General features: G+C 39.5%; 1 protein-coding gene across 3 annotated transcripts in view; it reads left to right on the forward strand.

Annotated features, from left to right (window-relative positions):
- Positions 1-25,952, forward strand: part of LOC119546043 (hemicentin-2) — an 87,638-nt gene that overhangs the window by 34,396 nt on the left and 27,290 nt on the right. For all 3 annotated transcript variants that reach the window (XM_037852066.1, XM_037852064.1, XM_037852067.1), the window contains exons 3-5: positions 9,486-9,684; positions 15,223-15,483; positions 15,546-15,742. In XM_037852066.1, the coding sequence (XP_037707994.1) occupies positions 9,486-9,684; positions 15,223-15,483; positions 15,546-15,742 (657 nt within the window). The remainder of the gene's footprint in view (positions 1-9,485; positions 9,685-15,222; positions 15,484-15,545; positions 15,743-25,952) is intronic.

A 25,952-nucleotide genomic window follows, 5' to 3' on the forward strand; every position in this document is an offset into this window, starting at 1 on the left:
ACTTTGGCGGCACAAATTTGAATACAAACATTGTTGTTGCTGTTGTTCCCCACTTGTTTCCACATGAAATATGATAATTCATTACACGAGCTTCAAGATATTGCAAGGCAGTTGGGAAAAAGCGGGAGAAAAGGAAGCGGCAGGAAAGGACAAAAAATGGAGAAGGAAAATATAAAGAAACGACACTCACTCAATTGTATCTTATGCAAATTGCCAGTGATTTTTCCTTCAGTTTTTCTTTTTTCCCCTTCCTTCTTTTCCTTTCCTGTTTCCTGTGTGCTTAGAATGATGCTTCCTTTGTGTGGAAAAGGGAAAATCTTTGGCATGCGAGGAGGTACAGGTTTTCCTTTCGCTCATCTGTTGTTGATTTTTTCGTGTTTAAGCAGAAGAAAAACATTTAGAAATATTTATGACATGCAAGGCTGATTTTTAATTGAATCAAAGAGCGTGTGTGGCACAAAAAAAAATAAATACAAAGAAAATATTTGACAAAGAGAAGGTTGGTTAAGTTATTTGCTTATGATTAGGCAAACGATAATAAGCGTACTCATTTCCGCTTTAAATGATTTTTTTTTTTTTAAATGAAAAGATAAGAATATATGCCGGAATTATAAAAACATATGTGGATTTTAGAGAGTGGAATTTATTTAATTTGTAAAATTTCAGTTATTTAGAAAGAGTTCTGCTGCTTTAAAAAATAGAAAACGCAGAAAATGGGGAACTTAGGTTATAAATAAAAGGGCAAATTGCTTTCTCAAGAGCAAGGAATCAATCAAAAATGAAGAAAGAACGAAGGAATTATTTTAATTAGCCGAGAGTGAAAATTGTCCACGTGTCTGAGTGGCAATGAAGTGCCGACTCCCCGGTAATGAGAAAATCCTTCCGCCCTTTGAGGAGACTTTTCCACCCACTCGAGTGTCAACAACTTGGAGTTGAGTTGGTCAAGCAATGGGTTTTCCTGCCATTCCCAACCTCACCTGACTTTTTATCGCTTTTCCTCGGAAGCCCTATGCATCCAGCCATGTACGCCTGCACTTGGGTAAACAAAAGTTTCTGCTGGCCGCTCTCTCTGGTGGTTTATTTGTTTGGCCAGCAAACTTTGCTACCTTACGAATACGTATCTATCTGCGAGATACTTTCTGCCGTATTTGTGCGGACTGCAATCGATGAAGCGTAAATGTTCAAATATTGCCAGAGATATTTCAGCCCTCCTCCACCGCCGTCGCCCCGGAAAACAAAACGTGCTCTGGTCATTACCAGCGGACAACCGCAATCCCAGTGCAGTGGCAGCACAAAAGATACAAAAGTATCTTGCAGATTGCCTTGGGGTATTTTTCAGCAGTTCCAGTTCAACCGAAACTACTTCGACTTGTTCTATTTCTTTTGCCAGCTGCTGCTGTTCTTTTTTTCTTTACATTTTGTGTGGGTCTATCTGGGGAGTGCCAAGTGATAAAGTGGTCACCAAAGCTGGAGGCAATTTATGAAGTTCAGAGAAAGAAATCCGAAGGGGTCTTACTACTCGAAAACTTGTTCGTTTATTTAGATTTAAGATTGGTCAGGCTGGATTATTATTAAATATATCTATTTGTATAAGACTCTGGTAATCATTTTACAAATCAAAACAGAGCTTTAAGCAGTAGAGCTACAACTTTCAAGACTTTAAAATCAATTCTTTCTGAAGTGTTGGTTTGTGCTAAGAATGGATTTTTTGGTCAAGTCTCTACAATCAGTTGACAGAAAATCGAATTTAGAAGTACTATATATATCTGCTTAACATCTAGCCTCAAAAATCATGTAAAATATAAAAGTACACCATTATTTTCTTTATCTGTACCCATTTCGACCGTTTCTTTTTTCCACCCCGTTTTTCGCTTCATTTTCGAATGCATTTTTAATAAACTCCACCTGCTAAAGTGTTGAACTTTGCAATGCCAAAAGTTTGCGCGAATATGATAAGTGCCACGCCCCCTGGGGCAATGCCACCGCCTGCATATGGGCAAGTGAAATTGAATTTTCCCCAGTGTTGATAAAGTGATACGCGCCCGCAGTGCGCGGGTTGGAAAAGTTCGGGGGAAAACTCTGACCCAAAAGTCAACAGCGAAAAAGGAAAATTCTTGGTGTACTTTTACTGTATTCCCTTGCTTTTTTCGCCCGCCTTTTCTTCGGCTTCTCTTCTGGGCTTTTTCGAGTGCAAAAGTTTGGCGCACTTGGCCCGCTTTTGATTTGGTCGACAGAGGGTTAAGAGAAGGGGTGTTTTTTGCCATGCATGTGCAACTTTTTGTGGCAGCAAGAAAAATTTCAGCTGCCTTTGGCCCGTTGGCTTTGCGGTTTGTCAAGAGCGGGTGGCAACCCTAGAGCTAGCTGGCGTAAATTGCCAAAGTTGCCAGGCTTATTTATTAATATTTCAACACCAGTTCGGTTGCGGCCCCCGACTCTCTTTGGCTGCAAATCAACAAGTGTTTGTTTTGCTTTTGAAAATTGCATTTTCATTCGACTTCTTCTCACCGAAATGTATGCCGAAAAAAGGGGAAGGATTGGGGCGAATGTGAAGGAGGAGGAGGTCACTTGTAAACAAGAAAAAAGGCAACAAGAATAAAGAGCTACGAAAACATTTCAGTTCTTGTGGAACTTTCGAAAGTTGCAACTTATCTGTTGTTGCTTATATTTCTTTTTTGGGGGCACAAAAGTTTCTTAAGCCATGTTAACCACACACATTCGCACCAGAGGGTTAAGACCGGGGGTTAAGGGGCTTGCGAGTGCGGCTCATGTGAGTATCTTGCAGCCAAAGTTGAAGCTCGAACTGGTTTTTCCACTTTGGCCAAAGCAATTTGGAGCCCGCTGCATAAAAACGCATAAATGCCGCTGCCGCTGGAAAAAAGTTGCCTTTTTCATATATACCCACATATATATGTGTGTGTACTTTTGCCTCTGTAAGATACAACTCGTTCATATATCTCCTCGACTTTGGTTGTGCGAATCTTGAGCCCCTTTTTCTTTCGCCGAAGCGGAGAGTTTCTCGTTTGCAGCTTCTTGTGTTCTCCCACTTTTCCGCATTGTCATGCAAAAGTTGTAATGAAATAACGGTAGGTAGATATAGGTGTCCCCATCTGCCGATGCCATAACCCCCCATGCACCCTCTGCCACCTTTCGATATATGCGCTGCAACAGCTGCAACATGCGATTTTCTCTTTGGTTTTTAACCCATTGCTGTCTTAATATATTCATGTTCATTTCTTTTGCGATTACTTAGCCTATCTTGAGGAAATAAATTAAGTTTTCTTTAGGTTCACACACTATTTTTCTTATGACCAAAAGTGGATAGTATTCCAACTACAAATATCGTTGAAATATTCTAGTTCCTTATTAAAAAGTTTTTCATTTAAGAAGTTTCTTAGTTTCTTATTGAAAAGTTTTTCATTTAAGAAGAAAAATATATAACGGGGTAAGCTTTATGTTTGTTTTTTACGTACAACGTACTATTCTGAAGAATTCGCGTTTTCAGCAAAGCAAATAAAACATGTCTAGAACTTTACAAGGTTATCTTTTGATGGGGTTATTCCTAAAATTGCCTAGTTCCCTTAGGGTTAAATTATTCCCCAATCACTTGTGTGGGTTAAGTGTGCCACTTAAATGTTGTCACGTTTCTCCTGCCGTTCCTTTTTAGCATTTCTGATTTTGTGCAACTTGAGGCTTCTTCTTATTACCTTTATTCTTCGACCGAGGAGCTTGCAACTTGGCCATCAATATATTTCTCTGTACTCTTCTGCAGACACACAAAAAACCAGTTTGCCGCACCTTAACCCACCGCTGGCCCCACGTCCCGTTTTCCGCCGCCTTTAAATTGCAATCTTCTTCCGTTTCGTTGACTTTTGCTGTCTCAGTATCTTGGCTTTTGCTTTTATTTGGGCTTTGCCTCTGCCTTTGGTAGCCAGGATAAACGGGAGCGCCGTTTAAAACAGATAACATTCATTGTAACAGTAGCGGATTCGGTCCCCCTGAATCCCTTCCCTTAACCCCTTAACACCTTAACCCTTCTCTTTCACCTTCTTGCAATCGTTTGGTTTGATTTTTTGCTCGCAGCTATTTTTTCTCCTCTTTGTCTATCTGTGTGTGAGTCATAAGAAAATTATGTTGCATTTTATGGGCCAGGAGCAGGAGACCATTTGCAGTTTTTATCGACTCTGCTTTTGGCCAAAAGGATTCTGAAGTTGGCAAGGACCGAAGAAAAGGCCAAGTATTCGAATGCAGAGAAAGAAAACTTCGAGACGAGTTCACAGTTGAAGATTTTCCATCTTAAATGTGCCATACTTAAAAGAACACATCATAATGGTTAAAGGTTTTCTCAAACATCAATTCGACATTTGATATTTTAATACTACTACTTGTATTCTTAAGGTAACACTATTCAAATAGTTTTCCCTGTGTGGGGATTCTCTAGACCGGCCAACATTTGGCTTAAGCATAAAGACATTAAAGACAATTCAGGGAGTGGGGGCTGGGAATAGAAGGCGTTGAGATTGCGACTTTGGTGCAGTGCCAGGACAACAACCCGATTGCCAGCTTTAGCGTCCTGCTCTTGGTCCTGGCTGTGTGATTTGCCATTGTTCTTCGCCCCGTCCACAGGCTGCAGGCAAAATAATAAGACATAATTCCAAAGCTTCTGTTGGTCCTGGTCTTGGTCCTTCATCCTTTGGCATCTCCTCGCCGTCCTGAGTCCGCATTATGCATAACTTTACAGACCTCTCTCTGTGTCTATTTATCCCTGCGGTTGCAATCAGGGTATTACGAACCTTAAAGGTATCCAGTCGATGGGGAACTCAGAGAAACGCTATAAAATAATAAATAAGTTAATCAATAGTGCTTAAAAATAAAGCTGTTTTATTTAAGGTGTAAAAATAAATACAAATAAATACATGTGATGTTGTTTGCCCTCTGTGTATCTAATTTCCAACTATAACATACCCTAACTAGAAGGCAAAATGTTTCACCAACTTTTGTTTCCAATTAAAATCAAAAATCTATGCCAACTTACATTGTAATCAAGTGTGCGAAAGAGACGGATAGAGAGTCCTAGAAAGAGACAGGGAGAGCGTAGGTATTTCTTACATTTTATGGCCAAATTCAATGCTGGTAATTAACTCTGAAAATCCAATTATGGCAAACTTTTCCCAAAGTCTTCGTAGCTCCATCCATATTGCCATCTCTCTCGCTTGCCCTGTTGCCGTCTCTTTCCTCTGTGTGTGTGTCCTGACATGTGAGGCAAGGTGTCTGTGTAAGTGCGAAGTTGACTGGTTGTGATTGTGTGGGTGCATTTATAAGTGATATGCAGAACATGCAATTAACAAGGGCAAAATTCAGTGCCGTAGAATTGGTCTAGAGCTCCGGTTCTACACTAAAAAAAAGTATTTCGGTTCAGATACCAGCGTATTAGCTAAATAAGGTCAAATTGTAACTCACCAAAATATCAAGATAAAATATCATAATCAAAGAAAAAATTCGAAAGGTGTACAAAAGTATGCAGTGAAAAACTAAACTTGGACCTTAAAAGTGACCTTAATGTGATTTCAAGACCTCAGAAAATTTCTTTTATTACGTTTCTAAACATTTAAGGTTGTCTATTTGCAATTCGTTTTTATCTGTGTATGTTCTTAGTTCCTATATTCTACGTTCGCTGGGTTCTCGAGTTTCCCAAAGGCAGCCACAAAAGAGCTCACAGCTTGGGGTTTCCCACCTCCTCCTCCGACGCTTCGGCCCCTTTGCCTTCGTCATTGTTTCCATTTTAATATAATTCCCACGTCATAATTGCGTATTGTAGCTGCAGCAACAGAAGCTTCACTGTACCAAAGGTGTTGGTCTGAGAGTTCTCGGCCCGAAGAGAGACAACAATGCCCAATGCAAAGGCCGTTGACCAAATGTTCTAGAAAATTTTCCAGCTCTTGCCGTTCAGGCGTAATCGAATTGCTTCCCTTGAATTGGTCTGAAAATTTCTATGGAAAATGTACATACATTTTCAGCTCAGCAGAAAATCGAGGAAAATACAAATTAACTAGATGATGCGAAAAGCTGTTGTGTTACATAATTTTCTAGTCCAATTATTTTCGAACAAATAGGAATTTTGTGTATTCGAATTTTGCAAGATTTGCAACACCCCGAACCGATATGAGTTTCGGTATTCAAACGAGTGCAGATTGTCCTACGGAATTCGGAATTCTTTATAAACCTTATAATGCACACTTTTCTACCCATTATGAGTTACTGTACCTCTTCGTGTTTTACGATCCTCATTAATAATTTCAGAAGAGATGCAATCTGATGAACCTCTTAAACCTTGATTCAAGTCATTTGAACAATCTCGGAGTTAATTTTCATAAAATACATAAATAAAAACTTGGCTGCTTCCGTTGCGTCTGTCCTTTTGGCTCCATTAGCTTTTAGTTGGGATGAAAATGTAAACTCTTGACCCTGTCCTGAGCGGAAATTGAATTTTTTATGCTTTCATTGAGGCTGCCTTTGCACTCCTTTTCACTCCTCTTGCATATTATTTTTAATTTCCAGCAATTATAAGTAATTTTTCTTTTTGCTCCTTCCTTCGTGCGCCTTTTTTAACGATAATTTAATTAGTTGCAAGTTTCTGCCATTGCTTTTTCTCACCATTTTTGCATTCGCCCCATTAATTGCACTTAACATTTCGTGAATTCTTAATGTCCGACAATAAAAGAGGCGAAATCGAAAATATAAGGAAGCGTTGACATTTCTTCTTTAAAAGTGTCGATTAATCAGCCATTGATGGGATCGACCGGCGGTGCTTCGTTTTCACTTAATTTTATTTAAGAGTTAACGCTTAAGAGAATTAAGAGTTAATTATTCAGCAAGCAATTATTTTATCAAAAAAAATGTGACTTCTTATTCTAAACACATTTTATAAAAAAGGCGTTTGTTCTTGATTGTTTTATCGCCTTTTATAAAAGTATGACATTTTTTTCTAAACAAAAAGCTCTTTGTGTTTATCACTGAGTACTCTGGCGTCCATTTGAGCTTGGAAATATATTTTAAATCAGTTGCAAACATTCAGTATACAAGATTACACGCCCGAAAAATGCTCAAGCTCAGATTTTATTTTCTGTATGCCTCTGTCGTCTGCAATCTTCATGGATTGGCTAAGTCCCATGATAATGGGGATACAGTTTGTATTCTGAAGGATGCCCCGAATCAATGTGGTGCATTTTGCCTTACCGCCCAAAGGCCATTCATCGATCACAATCAGAAGGTTCGGGAACAGTTGAATATGATTGCTCGTCAGCTAAAAGAAACCCAAGAAAAGTTGGACAGCATAAGGAGCGAAACAAAGGTGAATTTTGAAAGAATTGAAGCCAAGATGCAAAGCAGACCAGCAGAAGTACAGAACACTCGGCTACCAGCAACGAAGCCCATCCTGTCAGAATTTGAGCGGATAGGATCAAGATATTTTTATATCGAACGCAAGGACAAAAAAAATTGGCTTGATGCAGAAGACAGCTGTTTTGCATTGGGTGGACATCTAGCAGCTGTCCAAAATGAGACTGAGTTTGCTGCATTGGATAAGAAACTTATGAGGAATCAATTTTATTGGCTGGGCATTAACGATCGGGAACAAGAAGGACAATTTAAATCTGTGGCTTCTGGAAGGGCGGCACCTTTTTTGTATTGGAGTAATGGAACGAGTAATATTAATGGCCACGAGTCCTGCACTGTCATGTTTAACGGCGAAATGATTGACATGGGTTGCCATAAGGCAACATTATGTTTATTTATTTGTCAATCGGACGAAGAAGTCTAATTATAATCATGTGAATAAGTAATAATAAAATAAAATAAATAACATAACCTTTTTTGGCTTAAGGTTTCACTCGATCTGTTCTGATATCGTTCAATTACTATAGTATGTATTCCTTTAACAAATGCATCTTTCACGTCTCCTTAAATGTTGACCCAAAGTATTCTAAAGGATAATTCAGTGGAACAGCACAACATCTGGCAATTTGCCTAAGTGCAGCGAGCTGAACTTCTTCGCCCCTTTCTCTTCATCCAAAGTTTTTAATTAGAAACGCATCCTGCGAAAATGGACAGCACTAACTCAGTCTCTCTCTGTCTCACCCGTGATTTTTCCCGGCTTTTCCCCTGGATTTCCCCGCACTTCCTCCCGTTAAGCAGTCAAGTGAAATGAGCAAAGAAATGCGTTGACAACCAGGCCAAAAGCTCTACAAAAGTAACTTTAATGGCAGACAGAGACGGCCAGAATAAATGAATGAAATGGGCACAGCGCCCAGGACTTGGAAAAATAACAAGAAACGAAACTTTTGACATAAATTCCCGGCCCAAAAAGATAGAAAACCCGGGGCGCAAAATGAGAAGTGAAGGCTTCTTTTTGTTGGCCGCCAGAGTTGCCACCTTGACGTGTGATGCTATTATCCATCGGATTAGATACGGATATTTAAGGGCCTTCAGCCGAGTGCCAAATTAATTTTAATGCGATTTTCATGGGCCGCATAACTTTTGGGGGATTTTAACGACTATTGGCCCTAATGCAAATGCCGCGAAACAGACCGAAACAATCTTTAAATTTAGCACACAGACTAAAAACAGTCTGGAGCTGCTGCAGCTAAAATACAACAATTTATTGCCTCTCAAACACTCTTTTCGACTTTTTTTGCGCCACTTTTTTTCTGGAGTGGCTTAAACGCCGCCTCATGCATATTTGATGCCAAATATAAAGCGGCTATAAATTCCACTTGAAATTTACGCACCAAAGTAAGAGTAATGCGCCAAGGGCCACACCAGAAAAAAAGGAAAAAAATGAACGAAGAGGTGAGTCCCTGAATCCTTGGGATACGCATGTGTTCAAGGTGCGCTTAAAGGTCGGCAATGTATCTCAAACTTTGTCGCCTAAGCATATGAAAAAGTTACTTGAAATTGTTTTCATTTTTTTTTTATTCGAAGCTTTCCCTTTTTATTTTCCTCTTTTTATTCTTGGCAAGTTTCAGGTTGAGTTGTTGAGGTATAATGCATTATTAAGAATTAAACAAAAATTGTTGTCCTTTGTTTTTCTTATGGGTTCTTTTATTTTAAACCGATTTTTCTCCTTTGTTTCGGTAAAAAAGAGCAACAGCTGATGAAAATTTCATGAACACTGAAAAGGTTCTTATGTCGTCGGTTTTTCTGTTTTGGAGTTGGGTAAGGGATTGGAGTGAAAAGTTATGATTCTTTTAAGCCTTATGAAAATGTGATAAAGTTCTTTCGTGTGGTGGTCAAGAATGTAAATTATTTATGGCAAGGCAATTATTTTTGGGGTCGCAATCTCAAGTTGCCAACTTGAGGAGGAGTAAGCAGATTTAAGCTTTAAGACATTTTCTTTGTTCTTAGATTTTTACGAAACACATTTTAAAACTATAACAACCTCCAAGGATTAACTGTTATTAATATTATATCTTCTTCATTGTCCTTTTCAGCTCTTGTAGCGCTCAGTTCCACGATTCTGGCCGATGAATCGATTGACACACGAGAAAATGCGGACCTAACCCTCAAGTGCCGGTTTAATGACAAGTACGAATCAAACGACTTCTCCTTTTTCTGGACCCGCTGGACGGCGAATCCCGCCCAATTCGATAACGTGGCCATTGGCGATGTGCAATTGAGTTCCGGCTATAGGTGAGTAATCGTCATCGCTATGAATATTCTCGATAGGTTTTCATTTATTTTTAAGTTTAAAATGACAACTTCATGCTAACATTTAAATGAATATGCTTTATATTTTGGGCTAAAATGTAAAGCCTTTCGATACTATCGATACATATTAGCACAAAATATAAAGCTTTTCGATACTATCGATATATATTAGCACAAAATATAAAGCTTTTCGATACTATCGATACAATCGATTGCTTTCACTATCGATATTTTGCAAGCCTAGCAATTAATGGTCATGGAATCGCGACCTAGCAACAAGGATGATAATTGCGGGAATGGCCGGCTTTGAGGGATGTTAAATGCTGTCCATAAAGCTGATGTCCTTAATGGGTATATGTGTGTGTCAGTGTGCGTGGGGTCGTAAAGTGAAACGTGGAGGGGAATCCCCTCCGCCGCCACTGTCCTTTTGCGGCATTAACGGTTATCCTTCCGCCGACCGAGTAGTACAGTTTATCCCAGCAGCAGCAGTTGGCAGCCATTTGTTAAGTTAATTAAATGTTTCACACTCCCCTTCGTCCCATTCTCCATTTCCCGACCTGGATAATGCGATTTATGCATGTGACTGACTGGGCTGGCAACTTAATTAAAATCAAGTTCTTGGCAATTTAAACAAAATGCCAGGCGACTGAAACAGTTAAGTCCGAGCTTGGCCAATGGCTTAAAGGGGCTTATGAATATGAAAAGTGTTATTAAATGTATGTGTATGTAAGAGAAATGAAATGAAAATTTAAAATTGGTGCGGTTACGGTTGTAGACTTCATGATGTTTGTGTGGAATAGGAGATGGTTGTAAAAAAATATTTTCTGAATACTTGACATTATTAAATATACGATTAATCGCCTGTCGTGAGTCCATCTCTATAGTACATGTCCTGCCTTAATCCTTAATGTCAACGCCGCGTGTTGCATGTTGAGACATGCATATACACACACATGGCCTATTGCTGTTTGTGTTTATGTTTCATTTTCATTGCCCCCGTTACCATCCCCAGATTTCAATTGTATTTTTATTCGCCTGGTGCCTGCGACTTCCGTTTCCTGTTGGCCGCCTGCTTTTTAATGTTCGGTTTGGTTTCTTTATGTGGCAACGCATAAATTTTAAGTGCCAACTGTGCCGCACGGACCTACATCTTCTTCTTCTTCCCCGTCTGCCTCTTCTTTCGCGGAAAATGCAACCCTCCGTCCGTTCCATTCCGTGTCGCTGCGTTTCCGTTTCATTTCGTTCTGTTCCATTCCGCTCACAGCTTGCCAAATAAAATGGCCGCAAGCCAGCTTTGGTATTACGCCATATACATTTTATGGATGCACTGGGGAAAATGGTTTAATAAATTGAGAAAATGTAGTAAATGTAAGCGATGGGTCGAAGTCTATCCAATAAAATGTATAGCAAGTTTAGAAATGGATAAATAGCTAAGTATAAATTAAACCACCACAAACTACCTGAAGTCTACCAATTGATAAGCCCTAATTCTTAACAACTTAAGATATTTGTAAAGTAAAGATTTCTGGAGACTTTCAAAGATAAGCCCAAGTTTTTCCTGTGTACCCCCAAGTATGAGTGTGGGCATAATAAAAGCAAATCAACAAATAGAAAGGCAGCATAAAGAGGCGTTGAGGGGCCAAGAAATCGCGCTGCGGGCCCAGGCAAATTGTAAAATATATTTTTACTGCAATTTGTGCCGAAAGCTAACAAGGAGCCGAAAACAAGCAGCCAACAAGGACAAGTAGCAGGACGAGAACACGGCTCAAGGAGACCAAAACGAAACTGGCCACATAATAAGGCGGGAGATAGTACCCGAACCCTAAAACCCCCCTGGAAAATTCCTATCTGTGCAAAAGTGAAATTACTGCAAATTTGCTGGCAATGCCAAAACACACACACACAAAACAAGAAAAAACCGAAATTACAGAATTTTTCTCTGGGCCAAAATGTCGCGACAGGTCGAAGGGAAAAAGAAAAGCTCTGGGCTAATATTTCGCTGAACATTTAATTTAACGAGACATCAGGGGAATGCTCTTCTCACAGAGATTGAGAAACAATGAGTGCGGCATTTAGAAGGGAAGGCGCTTCCCTCGAATGCGAAATTTCACTTGTGGAGGGATTTCGGCGAGGGGAGAAATACGATAGCATACTTGGGAGGAAAATCTGATGGAAAATCAGTTGGGCTATCTTCAATCTGAACAAACGGTTGGGCATAAACAGGATTCCTGAAATATGTTCTTTACGAATCAATTTTTGAATTGGAGATCATAATCTGCGATGTAAATTACAGGGCCTTACAAGTTATGAGTAAGAGTTTTAACTAAACGAAATTTTTCCAAAAAATTTTAATATAATACCTTGTGAAGCGCCACATTTTTTGTAACGCCATTCAAAGAACCAACAAAAAATTGCCTTACTTTTGTGTGGAACATTCTTTTTTTTTTGTGAATAATTGGTGGCCGTTTAAGGTTACAAAGAATAAAAACTTTTTGCTTTTGCCCAGAGGGAGCAACAAAAATATAAAAAATTGCGAATCGAGGACAGTACTGTGGTAGCAACAACAAATCACAAATTGCAATGCAGGAGGAGCATTTTCCGAGGCGGAGGAAGTGGGGTGATATAAATAAAGCCCCGGGCCTGCTGGGGATAAACTTGAAAATTGCAACAAGAATAAGGCAGCCCCCTGGAGTCCTTTTTTGGATAACGCTCAAGGACACGCGTCCTTTTCCCCCTTTTTTCCTGGCTTTGCTCGTTTAAGGCGCTTTTCATTTGCCAATAGGAGGTGGAAAATCGAGGGGATTCCCCAGAGCGGCGGCAATGACGATGACGATGACTGCGCTTTGCCAGCAGTTTTTATAATTTGCACTTTTTTTATTTCCACCGAGCACGTGTCCCGAGAATTCTCTCTATCCCAGCTGCAAATGAGCAAGTCGCCAGAGACTCGGCCCCAAAAAGCAGAGATATATCCGAGGGGGCAGAGAAAGTGGGAGGAGAAAGTGGGGAAAGGCAGGAGCACCAGCTGCAAATAGAAAAATACTCGTAGTAATATAAAAAAAATTCAACTAGACAAGGAAACGCGGTTTTTTTTGGGCGGAAAAAGGAGATGAGCGGTCCAGTCTGTGGAGAATTCAGTCAATTTGCTGTCTGCTGCAGAGGCAAAAATTGGGACACATGCACTAAAAATTAGTGAGAGTAAAGACATAAAATTGCAATAAATTTAAGTAAATAAAAACATAAGTCCATTTTAAATGAAGTAAAATAATTTCACATTTTTAATAATTATTAATACCTAATCTGTAGATTTTTAATACCTTCTTAAAGATATTCGTTGTATTAAAAATATATATTTATAAATTGTTAAGAAGAAAGAAAGAATTATTTTCAACATTTTTAAGTTTTTTTTTAATATCTAAGTTAGAAAATCATTCTTGAAGTATTCGTAAATCCTTTAATATAACTTATGGATCTATTTATTTTTATTCTTATTTACTGAAGTAAAAACTAGTGAAATTGTTTAAATTTTTTCCGAGTACATTTTATGCACTCTTTGGAATTTTAGTACTCGAGTTCTTCTCCCTTTCCCCCTGAACTTTTTGGCCAGTCTGCGCATTCTATTTAGGGATTTCAAGAGCAAGAGACCAGGGCAGTTCCAGTATTTTTTTTCGTCCTTCTGCGGTTTGCTGCTTGGCAAATTAAATTTTCACACAGACGCGTGTTTCATTTTCCTTTTTTTCCGTCGTGCCACTGCGGTTTTTGCCAATTAGCACACGAGTAAAATGAGTGAGTAAATAAAACGAACTCCTGACCAAGCTAATCAGTCTTAGCCCTAAGCCCCTCCAATTAGAATCGCAAAATTGTCTAGACCAAAGTGCACAAAGCTGAAATTTCAAAGATGTCTCGGAAAATCTTAGGAAAAGTGCCGGCCCAGCCGTCTCCCAAAAAATCCTCGAGATGAGAAGCAATTTCAGTGTCAGTCAAAAGTCCACTTGCCGCTTGACAAATGAACTCGGAAAAGTCTCGGGAAACGGAAAATGAAAATCGTATCTGCGCGATTTCGGGGCTTCAGGGCTGGGGGGCTATCATCTTGTTTGCCAATCTAATAAACTGCTGACTGACCGGCGAGGAAAAGCCAAGAATCCAGCGAAGCGCATTCGGGCGGCATCAATTTTCAGTAGTTGTCCAGGACGACGATGACGACCAAATAATCATCAGCATCATCATCCTATTGAAAAATTGTGAAAAATCGTAGCACCAAAAAAATCGTAAATCGAGGACACTGAAGTGGCCTTGAAATATTAAGACATTGACAAAATGAAGACGAGAAAGTGAAGGAGGGGAAATGAATGTCTGGCAGCAGCCAAAGACGGAAAATTGACAAACTTGTCCATCTCCCTTCTACTTTTTTGATAGATGAAAGACCAGCACATTTTCGATATATTGAATACCGAACTAAAGACGTGATTGGGCTTTAAGATTAAGGGTAGTCTCCGTTGGATCCCCAAGCAAATTTAATCAATGCTTGCGATAAAAACAAACAATTTAAAAATTTAATTAAATCGGAAGCTTCCATGAATGCAAAATACCATTTAGCAAAAGCAATAGCCATAAATTGAAAACTTTCTCAGTTCCAGGCTATTATATCAAAATTGTCACACACGAATTATGGGAAAATAAATTTAATTTACTGCTTCTTTGGCATGAACAAGCACTGTATGTATGTGCATCTATTTATTTGAGAAACAAACAACATTTCTAAAAGTTTTCCTGCTAAATGCGATATGGAAAATATACATAAAGCTATCTTTGATTTTCCAATTATACAATTTTTCGCAATTAATTTGGTCTACGGGGCTGCAAAGCAATTTCGCCATAAGAACCCCTCAGAGCTTAATAGTCCGGCACATAACAATAACAATAAGGTAAATATCAGGAAAATTCCAAAGGCTGTGCGAAAATTACTTCACTTTTTTCCCTGTTTACCTTTCACTTGGGTTGGCAGCGTCTGAGACCCAGTTTCTTATTGAAAATTGTCTAGGAAAAATATGCAAACATTTATTCGAACGTTGATTTTATTTATATTGGCACCCCTCCCTTCCACTCGACCATGAATTTCGTCGTCCTGTCGCCTCCTTCGTCAAATATTACCATTTCGTATTTATTTATATTACGGAGCGTTTAAAGTTTGGCCACCTGCGGGCAGAAAAACAGGAAGTGAAATCAAGGACAAGAGTGGGAAAATCCAATATTAGCACAATTAGTGATGGCTACTGAAGAGCGGGGAAGTTTTCAAATAAAAATAAATTGATTTCAAGGCAAATGGAAATTGATTGACTGGATTCTGACATTTAAGCTTTGAAGTTTGTTTCGTTTTCTTCTTTCCTGAAAGCTTAAATGTGGTACGGTTTTAAGTTTTATGGGCTTAAAAGTAAAAGTATTTGTAAGGTTTTAATGGAGAATATTTAATGTGATGAAATATATGGAACTCTTGACTTATTTGATTCCCCTTCTCTTTTCCAGACTCGACTTTCAACCGGAGCGAGGCATTTACGATCTGCAGATCAAGAATGTGTCCTACAACCGGGACAATGGACGCTTCGAGTGCCGCATCAAGGCCAAGGGAACGGGAGCCGATGTCCACCAGGAGTTCCACAATCTCACAGTCCTCACACCACCCCATCCACCCGTGATCTCGCCCGGAAATATTGCCGTGGCCACCGAAGATAAGCCCATGGAGCTAACGTGCAGCAGCATCGGCGGCTCCCCCGATCCCACCATAACGTAAGTTTGGATATATATTTCTTGGTATTTTGCTTATCCCAACATATTACCCACTTATATAGTTGGTATCGCGAGGGTTCCAATTCCCCCCTGCCCGCCACTGTTCTGAAGGGCGGAACTAAGGATCAGCCCACCAATGCCACCCTATCCATTATCCCGCGAAGGGAGGACGATGGTGCCAAGTACAAGTGTGTAGTCAGAAATCGTGCCATGAACGAGGGAAAACGATTGGAGGCCACTGCCACTTTGAATGTAAACTGTAAGTGCTCAGATTTCAATAATAGTATTCTTAACATTCACGGCATAATCAGGGAAAATCCTTTGTAGCTCATTCTAAAAATCAGCATTATACGCTCTAGTATAATCTCTAGAAAATCTATTATAAACGCCCATTGAAAGCCATGAGTAATAGTTGTACTTGAAAGTCTCGATGAAAGAACTGCATAAGTAGATGATCCGCCCATTTCCATTCCCCTGATAATCGCTGCCATTACTCACACCCAAACCACTTGAGCATCATTAATAATTTCCACAGACTGACAGGGAAAATAATTCCCATAAATGGTGGAGCTTGACCATTGCTAATTGGAAACTTTGGGGAGAGTCTTGTCTAACTTTTCCAGAGCCATTCCAGGCGGAGTCATCCATCCGACAAGTCGACCTTCTCTTAATTTGCATGCTAGGCGGCAATTACAACACCATCTGAATATCTAAACATTAGCATAATGAAGGAGGGAGACAATGAACGTTTAACCCCGTGTTTTTCGCATTTCCCCTTGGAATGCGTCCAATGCACATGACACATTTCGCTTAAAGTATTTAGATGCAACCCGGGCAACACCGCAAACACACAACTAGCAACACGACCGACCGGCAATCGCATAATCGCATATATCTTTTTTAAAAGCCAACAAAGCCGGGCACATAAATTACAAATGCTGACCTGAACCGACGACCTGCTGCTGACTGAACGCAAGTAATTAGAATACAAATTTATGTGCCACTCGTCGCAGTTGTTGCTTAATTGTTGTTGTTGTTGTTGCAACAAGTGGCGGTGTATTAGTGGATGTGTGTCGGGAGTGTGTGTGTGTATCTGTGTGTGACCTGCTAGCTGTTAACGCTGGCTATTAGGGCTAATCAAAAGGCAAATAAAGTGAAATATTGCCCCGGCCGCCATGGCGAGGGCAATCGAGTGTTTGGGCCTACACCTGTGCACTGAGCGAAAGATATGTAAAAAGGTGTTAGAACTAGAAGTTATCTGAAGTCACCTATTAAAGTGTCTAAAAGTAGGCTATCAAAATTGTAGCTCACTTTTTCTTGGGGGAGAAATCCTTTTCGGGTTTTAAAACTAAGTCACTAAATGTCCTACCTTGTTCTTTCTCTGTACCATTGGTTTTATAGCCCTACTATTACCTATAGCCATGGCTATCAACTGTGTAATTAATTCAAAAACAACACACACACATGCCGAGGCGGCTGTATTGGCCATAGAACCATAGAATAAGCGCTGGTATAAGTGGTGGAAAGAGGACAAAATACGAGTGGGCAGAAGACTACGCTAATTACAGAGATATAGAGAATAGAGAATAAATTTACAAGTAAAGTAGATAGAAGTTAAATTTATATTACATTTTTATAAGATATCTTTAAACATCTGTTCAAAAATTCAAAGTATTAAGGCAATTAAAGTTCCCCTATTAGGAATTTTGCACTTTATAAAACCGCATTCCAATCAGGTCTAAACAAACCACTGCGCATATTATCCCCCACCACAGTGAGCCAATAATAGTGTATTGTAAACAACAACGGCGGCTGGAAATGCATTAAAGCCGACCGCCAACGTCGTCACACATGTCGTATGAGTAATGCCCACCTGACTGACTTGGAACAACACCAACGCATCATGGTATATGTAAATATATATATCGAAACGCTAATTAACCGCCTCTTCAAACGGCCACGCCCACTTAAAATGAATTGCATCCAATTGAGGTGGATTTATAAAACTAAACATACAGAAAAAATTAGATACACATGTAAAATATTTAGGTCGCTTGCGGTTTAATTAGTCGGCCCCAGGGCCACGCCCACAGCCGCCCACATTTGCATAAGCCACATTAAATAAATGTCCATAGATACACAGACATCAAATTCATTATGTTTATCTAAAGTGTTTAGTCAGTCGGCAAAAGCAAAAAGGTTTAATTACGAAAATATTAGAAAAAGTCAGTCGAGAAAAACCATAAAACCGCAAAGTAAATTTCGGGGGATTTGCAATTGTAAATGTTTATTAATTGCCAGTGCTTAGATTTATTGGTTGGTGAAAAAGTTTTTAAATAAATTCAGAAACGACAACAGGAAGCTCAGTAATTGCAGGAAAAAATAAAGAATAAAAAGGGTAGAACAAATAAATTGAGACCGTAAAGGATGTGTATGTGAACTCTGATTGTGGCTTAGGATTTTCCACTTGCGGTCACCTCCGGTTTTCAGTGGTCCTTCCTTTGCCATTTTCCCCCAACTTTTCCTCCAGTAATGCGTTTTTAAGCAAGCAGAACACAGGGTCCGGAGTAGATCAAACAGGGAAATGATGTCCTGTCGGTGTCCTGCCCTCTTTTCCTTTTGCCAGTTGTGCCAGCCTTCAGGCATTTTGCGGTTGCTGCGGGCCAGAAATCTACAGGGAAAAGTAGGGAGAACCAAGTTGGGGACTTAGAGAGCTGAGAAACATAGAGAGTACTGAGAAAAAAGTGTTTAAGCAATTGGTAATATTATTTATATAAAATAAATTATAAATAATATTTCAAAACATTTAATTTGGTGTCTGCAACAAGAAAGTCCAAAGGATTTAGTTGACGTTATTTTTTATTACATACTTTTAGACACCTTTTAAAGAGTTTAAAACTCCTTGTTAAATCACTTCTGAAAATTCCAGTTAGCATTCATTTTTCTTTGTGTACTCCACTTAGACCCAAGCAGACAGTTGGTCCCTAACTGGTTTTGTTTGTTTAGCCAACAGTTTGAGCTCTAAAATTAAATCAAAAGCAATTTAATTGAAATCAGGCGAGGGAAGGGGAAAACAGCAGACAGGCGTGTTATCCTTTTTCCCTGTGATTTACGTTGGGCAATAAAAATTCACTTTTCCCCGGATCCTTGGTTCTGGCTCTCCGTTGTCTGTGGCCCATTGACACCTACAAATTAATCAGAAAATGAGCCACGTTCTTGGCCTAATCTGCCGTAATAACTCATTGCCAAATGGCCGGCAATAAATCGCAGGCCAAAGCAGTGGAAATTGTCGCGCTAATAACCGCAAAATGACAAAATTGCCACGAAAAATCAACGATGGCAATAATTTCAAATTTCTGAGAGGGCTTCCCGATAGAATGAAAGCACAAAAGTCAAGTTTAATCTGGCCGGGGCTCTAATGTATTGCCTTTTGGCCCGAAGGGTCGTTCTTCTCTACTTTCCCTACCTTTTTTTTATATTCCTGATGAAGCCAATCGGATCTGAAGGGCGAGGAAGTTTCCCGAGTTTCCCATTTTCCACCTGCGGAAAGTAGGCAAGCAACAGACAGCTGCTTTACAGGGATATTTGGGGACGGGGCTTTTGTTTTTGATTCTAAGCTGACAAGGCAAGGGCCAAATCCAGCACGGGCTTAATATTCTTTTTTTTTTTGGTGTCAAATCTTTGTTCCCAGCTCGGAAACCGCTTAAGTTTGTTGGCGGCTTAGCGCGAGCTACGAAAAAAAATACTGAAATGCGGAAATAGGCAGGAGTTTACAGGCCATCCTCACAGAAAGGGGAAAATGGTTTGAAAAAAGCAAGCCTATTAGAAGTGCAAGCTCATTTAAATAGGGCTAAGTCAGTTAAAGCTTATAGGCTATTTATTAAATAGTTTAATTCAATTTAAATATAATGTTTAATATTAGTAGGCTTTTTAATATTGATGAAAACCCAATCAAAGCCAATTTTGAAAATCCGAATGTGCGTAATTGATAATAATAAATTTAATGCGTAATATACTTTGTATTAGTGATGATTTATTCAAATCACCACTATTATAATCAATTTAAAACATTTTACATGGCTTTCCATTTCCAACAGCTGTTAAATTTCGTAAAGCGCTTTAAAGTAACTTGAGAACCCTTCATAAAGATTCTTTTTAAAAATCATAATTAAGAGATACTTGCTGCAGGCTTGCAACCTCGGCAAACTCAGTTTTCCCAACTCCTTTCCCAGGGGTCCATCGTTTTCCACAGTTTAATGTCAGGCAATTAACTTTTGTCTGGCCCCCCGAGAAGAGTACAAAAACGAATGGGAAAGTACAATGAGGAGTGGGAAAAGTGGGAACTGGGAAATGGGAGGGCGGGGGGCTCAAAGAGGAGTAGGCCTGTCACATGACCTGCCAGTCAGCGATGAGATCATGCATAAAAAAGCCAAAGGAAAAGCCGGGAGGAAAACCGAACCGAACTGAGGCAAAACCAAAGCGAACCGAACCGAAGCACGTCCTCAAATGGAAATGGAAATGTTAAATGTAAATGCGGCATATGGAAAAACGGGAAACGACCTTGCTCTGTGTTTGGGCCTTAACACTCCGAAGTGGGCGGAGCTGGGTGGGAAATGAGGGGGAAAATCCGGGGGAGGGGAGAGTGGGAGCAGATTGGTAGATTGTCACAGGCAAATAGGCGGGACAACATGAAAATCAACCAAGCAAATGCCAATACACATGCAACGCCAGAAAGAAGCTGCCATGCACCGAGAAAAATAATTAGTACACTGGACTGGATAAATTTCCAGTTCCAAAATAAATTATGAAAGTGGAACAAGCTAAATTTCCATTTTAATGAATCTGCAAGGTCTAGAATCTTTTAAAAATATGTATGTTAAATACATTTTAATGAATTTATTTTATTTAAATACATTTTGTAAAAATTAATTTAATATATAAATTGACTACCGTGTTCGTTTAATTTTAAATTTAAAGAAATGTTTTAATTTGTATCTTAAATTTCAAACCAGAAGGTTTTTTTTAAATTGAAATTTTTACAAATTGATTTAAAGCATTCTCAATGGCCCAAATCGAAATCATTTGATCTTAGTTTTAGAAACAATTTTTATTTGCGTGTAAAAATAGGAACGGTCGAGGATGTTGCGGCTATGGCATTCAAGGATTCGAGGCTTAACATGGCGTAAACACAAAAGCCTCTAAAGGCATCAACTGCGGCATATAAAGTGGCATTACATTAGAGTACGAACCGGAAAAAAAAACCGAACCGAAAAAAAACCATACACACAGAAAATAAACGCAAACATGTCCTTTGGCAGGAAGTGCCGCAAAGACAAAAAGAGATTGTCGAGTGGCATCGTCGACGCATTAAATTGAAGATGATGATGATAATGCGCCAGATAAGTCGGGAGCCGGGAGTCGGGAGTCTGGAGATTCCGGGGTCTGGGGTCCATGGGGTCATAGGTAACAGCCAACTTAACGTCAATAAACGGGAGTTGAGGGGCGGAAAGGTCTTTAGTCTGCTCTGTCCGCAACAAGCCATGAAAAGGGGCTGGAAAAACAGCAGCCACAGGATAACATCTGCCATTTGCGGCCAGGACGAAAGATGAAACAATGCGGCAGGAAGGCAGGAAAGTCGGAAAAGTCGCAAAAGTCGGGGGATAACGAGACGAGGCATGTGGATATGTGCCGGGTACTATTTACTTGGCATTAAGCAAACTTCAAATAAAAAGGATAACGAGCGCATTGCGGGACACGCAGGCAACTCAAAATGCCACTGGAACTGGCTCAACAATAATAACGAAAAAAGCGAGCAATCGGGGGAAAATTCGGAAAAGGGGGAAAACAAAAGCTGAGTGACATTCCCCAAGTTGAGGAAATTCGAGGGATACTTCGAGGGACTTGGAGACAAAAGGCTGCCATGAAAGGCACGACAATTGCACACAATTTTCATTTATTGTTTGGCTACACATTTGGCCACATTATGTCAGCCTTTCTTCTTTCTTTTTTTTTGCCACCCCCTCGATGAGCAGAAACAAAAAGGCTTCCCCACAAATAATCGTGCATTGCTCTGCCCCTCAAAAAAAGGGAAAAGGAAACTGTCTAAGGACATGTGTGGGAATTTTCCGCAAATACGTATCCTTAACCATCCAGAAAAAGGAAACCAGAATGCCGCCTCACATTTTGACGCTTCATTTCCATTTCTCTCGATTTTGCGTGTTGAGGTCACTTCGGGCTTTCGGTTTTTGGGTAAGGTTAGGGTTTCGGTTTCGCATTTGGGCGTTTGGGGTTAAGACTTTGGGCTGGTTTGGGGCTAAGAAGTTGGCTAAGGTTGCCTGTTTTCTTTGTTTAACATTTCGGGCGATTGAAATTAGAGATTTATGTAAAGGCAAAGATAACATTCCTCGGAGCTATGGTAGGGCAAATATAATATATGTAAAATTTCAAAGAAAAGATGAATTAAACTCTGTGAATGAAACCTGTCTTATTAAAACACAATAACGAAAGAAACTCCCCCATGAAAACATAAAAACATATATAACCTTATAGCGTTGACAACAACTGAACAACTGAACAAATAGCAAACGCATAAAGCCCCCTTTTCACAAAAAGGGGAAAACATTTCAATTTAGCTGCGGGCTTCTGTTTTATTTCTCCGCTCTGCTGTTCGATGATATGCCAAACGACCAAAACAAACTTTGCATTGTTAGTCATGATGATGGCGATATACGAATATATGTAGATACCCCCCATATCAGGTCCTATTGTTGCCTTATGATGATGATGGCGATGAGGATGAGGATGAGGATGTGTGTATGATGTCAACAGTGCAAACAGCACGCGTCGCTTGGCCCAGTTCCTAGGGTTAAGGGGGGTTTTCCAGGGGTCCAAGAGGATGGACAATGATTCGGCATTGTTTTGGATGGACTGCAAAACAAACGCCACTTGCCACGCCCACAAACTGATGATGACGACCGGAATGACAATGATCATTAAATATCTGTTGCTAATTAAAGTAAATTTTGCTATTCAATAAAACCGGTTGGGGGACTCGGGGACTGCAGAACTATGAAATCACCAACAACCCACTCCCAAAAATTCTACATACACGGTATACCCCCAAAAACATACACACACTCACACAAGTAAACATGTCAATAATATTCAAAATTGAAATGTCAAAATGCTAATTTGGCACATTTGTTTGACTTTTGCAGTACAGACAGCAAATACACAGAGGAAACTGGGTATCTTTATTAATAAGGTTTTGAGAGAACTAAGAAACATTTTATAATTTCTGCAAAAACGTTTTATATGGTGCCGAAAAGTATGCTGTGAAAAATAAGCGTGGTGTTGTATAATGAATTCTTTCACCTTGCATATTTTTATGCACTTTTAAAAGTGTTTTTCAAACCTTAGTACTTCAAATTGGAATTCTTTATTAAACCAACTTCTTTGGTTTGTTAATTAAGTGAAACATAATGTTAGCTCAAATATTTTTTTCTGTGCACTCTACTGGTTACCCATTCCCCTACTCCTCTCAACTACTTTTCGAGAGAGAGAATGCAATGCAATTTGCGCAATGTGTGCAAATTTGCACAAGCCGCACCAGAAATTTTATTTACAAAATTTTCGTGCCAAATTTGACTTTTGCCAACGCACAAGAGGAGCTCCACCGAAGGATGGTGAAAAGTCAGGGGTTGATGTGGAATGGAATGGGAATGCCTGGTATTCCTGCACTTCTCCAGTTGCAGCTGCTGTCCAAATATTTTTCCATTGACTGACTAATGAATTGAGCAGTGGGACCCAAAAACCGAATGCAACTCATGATCAGCTTGCCAATTTTACACCCTTAAAAAATTTGGGAATTTTTTCTGGTCTGATGGTGCAAAAAGGGGGCCTCATTATGCACATCTCATTTGGGGTGATCTCTTGCAGGCATATTTCTGGATTTCACATCATTAGACTGACTTGTTGGAGTTTTGGACAGAAGGATCTAAAAATAAATAAGGGGGGAGTTGAATACCTTAAAAAATGGGCCAGGTATTTAACTTAAAACCTCGTAAGCCTTTAAAAGTAAAAATACTCCCAATAGTGTGAGATTTTATTTTATGACGAATGAAATCCCTGCAGCACAAGCTGACAGTTTTTAAAGCTCATTCAGATGGTGGATATTCTACAAAAAAAAATCTCACCACTAGAACCCATCAATAGGGCAGTGAAAAATCCGATTTAATCCACCAAAAACATCTAGGGGATTTCTACCAGTTGAAAAAAGTTTACGGTAGAAAAGCACAAAAATGCACGAGATATATTTCCGTTTTCAATTGAAAACTATACCGATTTCGTTGTTCACTGGCTCCATTGTTTACAATTTCCAGAAAACTTGGTTTTCATCAATTGGTTTGTGCACTTTGTCCAAATCTAGTCCCGGGATTTGTACATTTTTGGTGTAAATTAAATTGTAAATTTAACCAGAAATATGAATTGCTTTGGTTTTCGTGGAATGAATTGCGTTTTAATTACATTTGCACATTTTCCGTCTGTCCGGTTCGCCTCAAACATTTTGTTAGCTAATTAAAAGTTTTTTTTATGGCTTTTCACAATTTCTACATATCAAACTAATTTGGTCAAACCGAAAAATTCTTTATATCCCTGCGGACAGAAATCAAATTTTAAATTAAATCTTCTATTACATTGTTTTCCTTTTTTTGCTGATGCTGGGGACTGAAAACTGCAAAATGTTTACAGCCATATAAATTTATTGTGCCTGTAAAAGAGTTGCAAACAAGGAATTTTCGATGAGGCAGGCGAAGCTGGAGAATGTGGCATAACATTGGAGTAGTAAAGTTTTTAGGGCACACATGTTGCTCGGGGCATGTGGCAGTCAAAGTTGGAGGAATTTAGGGCAAAGTTTTAATGCTCTTTCGCAAGAAATTTCGGTTATTAATGATATGCTGTGAAATATAGATATTGTTGTGGTTCTTATGAAAGATCCCTGAAGATCTTTATAATTAATAATTTAAGAAACCTTCAGATAAAATGCCTGGACTGAAAATGCTTTAGATGCATTCAATATACTTGCTCTCTAACACTTACTGCCAATTTTCTATCTCCCAATTGAACGTCGGAAAAAAGACTTCCATAAGTATCCACTCCTACAAGTTCCCTGCAATATCCCCTGAGTTAGGGAGGCCATAAATCATCATTATCATGTGTGGTAGCTCCAAGGATAATACCCCGCCAAAGTTAGTAGAGTGCATAACAATTGACAGCCAACTGGCTGGAGGTTCTTACTTCTGCGGTCGCGTGTGTTTCGCATATAAGAAATTTCAAGGGGGGCAGCCATGGAGCCAAAGTAGTAAACGAAAGTATGAAAAATCTGCAGGCAAATAAAGCCAGCAAATGTGGCAGAACGAACTGCAAAACTATCGAGGTTGCAGGACGGGAAAAGCCAAAAAAAAGAAAATATTGCGCAAATGGAATACAAAAAAAAAAAAAGGACGGGGAAAAACGCACAGCAAGAAAACTACGCAAAGTGCTGAACAAATGGAACAACTTACAAAAGCTAAAATGGCAAACAACCAACAGTAGTTGGGCAACAACAAAAACAACTGGCAGCAATATGAACAACAATCTTGAATATTGCACGTTTACATATGTAGATACATTTCCTGCAGCAAATGCGGCAGATGCAGATGCAACTGAACCGGAGTCCAAAGCAACTGAAGCTGAAACAGAACTGAACGGAAAGAAATTGCTGGAAAAATGCGAAAGAAGTGCACGGGGAGAAAACTGTGGTATGAAAAATCAAGACACGAAAAAGTGTTAATCTCAGACACATTTAAAAATGTAAATATATATAAAATATAATCAGATTGTTGTCAGAAATTACTGAGAGTTTTGAAATCACTTTTAAAGGTGTCCAAAAGTATGCAGTGAAAAATGTGATGTCTTTGCTCGATATAAAATATTTTGCTGCATACCTTTAGGCGCCTTAATAAGCAGTTTAAAATCTATTTTCAAATCCCTAAGTACCACGTTTATTATTCTTTCACTGCATGCACACGTGGTAGTTAATTTAAAAATTTTATTTACATTTCGCCTGCTGTCGCTGCAGCCGTAGGAGAAATAGAAGGCTTTCGACGGACTGGGGCTTTGTTTACATTTAGTGCAGCTTCTACTTGACTTGCAGCAGCAAATACGGCAGGGCAAGAACTATGGAACTATAGAGTCCCCCTTATAGAAGGGCTGGGTCGCAACGGCAGCTGACGCTGCCCGGGGGCTCGAAACCAAAAGGCTGAAACGGTGGCGACTTTGGCTCCGACCCTGCCCGCCGGCCTCTGATAACAAAAACAGAACAACATCAGGAATAGAGGAGCAACACAGCAACACTGGGGCAACTGAAACAGCAGCAGAATCAGAGTGTTTTTTTTGTAGCCGGCGTTTTGTCCCCAGAGGGTTAAGTT

The sequence above is a fragment of the Drosophila subpulchrella genome, chromosome 2L (genome assembly GCF_014743375.2).
Source record: "Drosophila subpulchrella strain 33 F10 #4 breed RU33 chromosome 2L, RU_Dsub_v1.1 Primary Assembly, whole genome shotgun sequence".
NCBI lineage: Eukaryota > Metazoa > Arthropoda > Insecta > Diptera > Drosophilidae > Drosophila > Drosophila subpulchrella.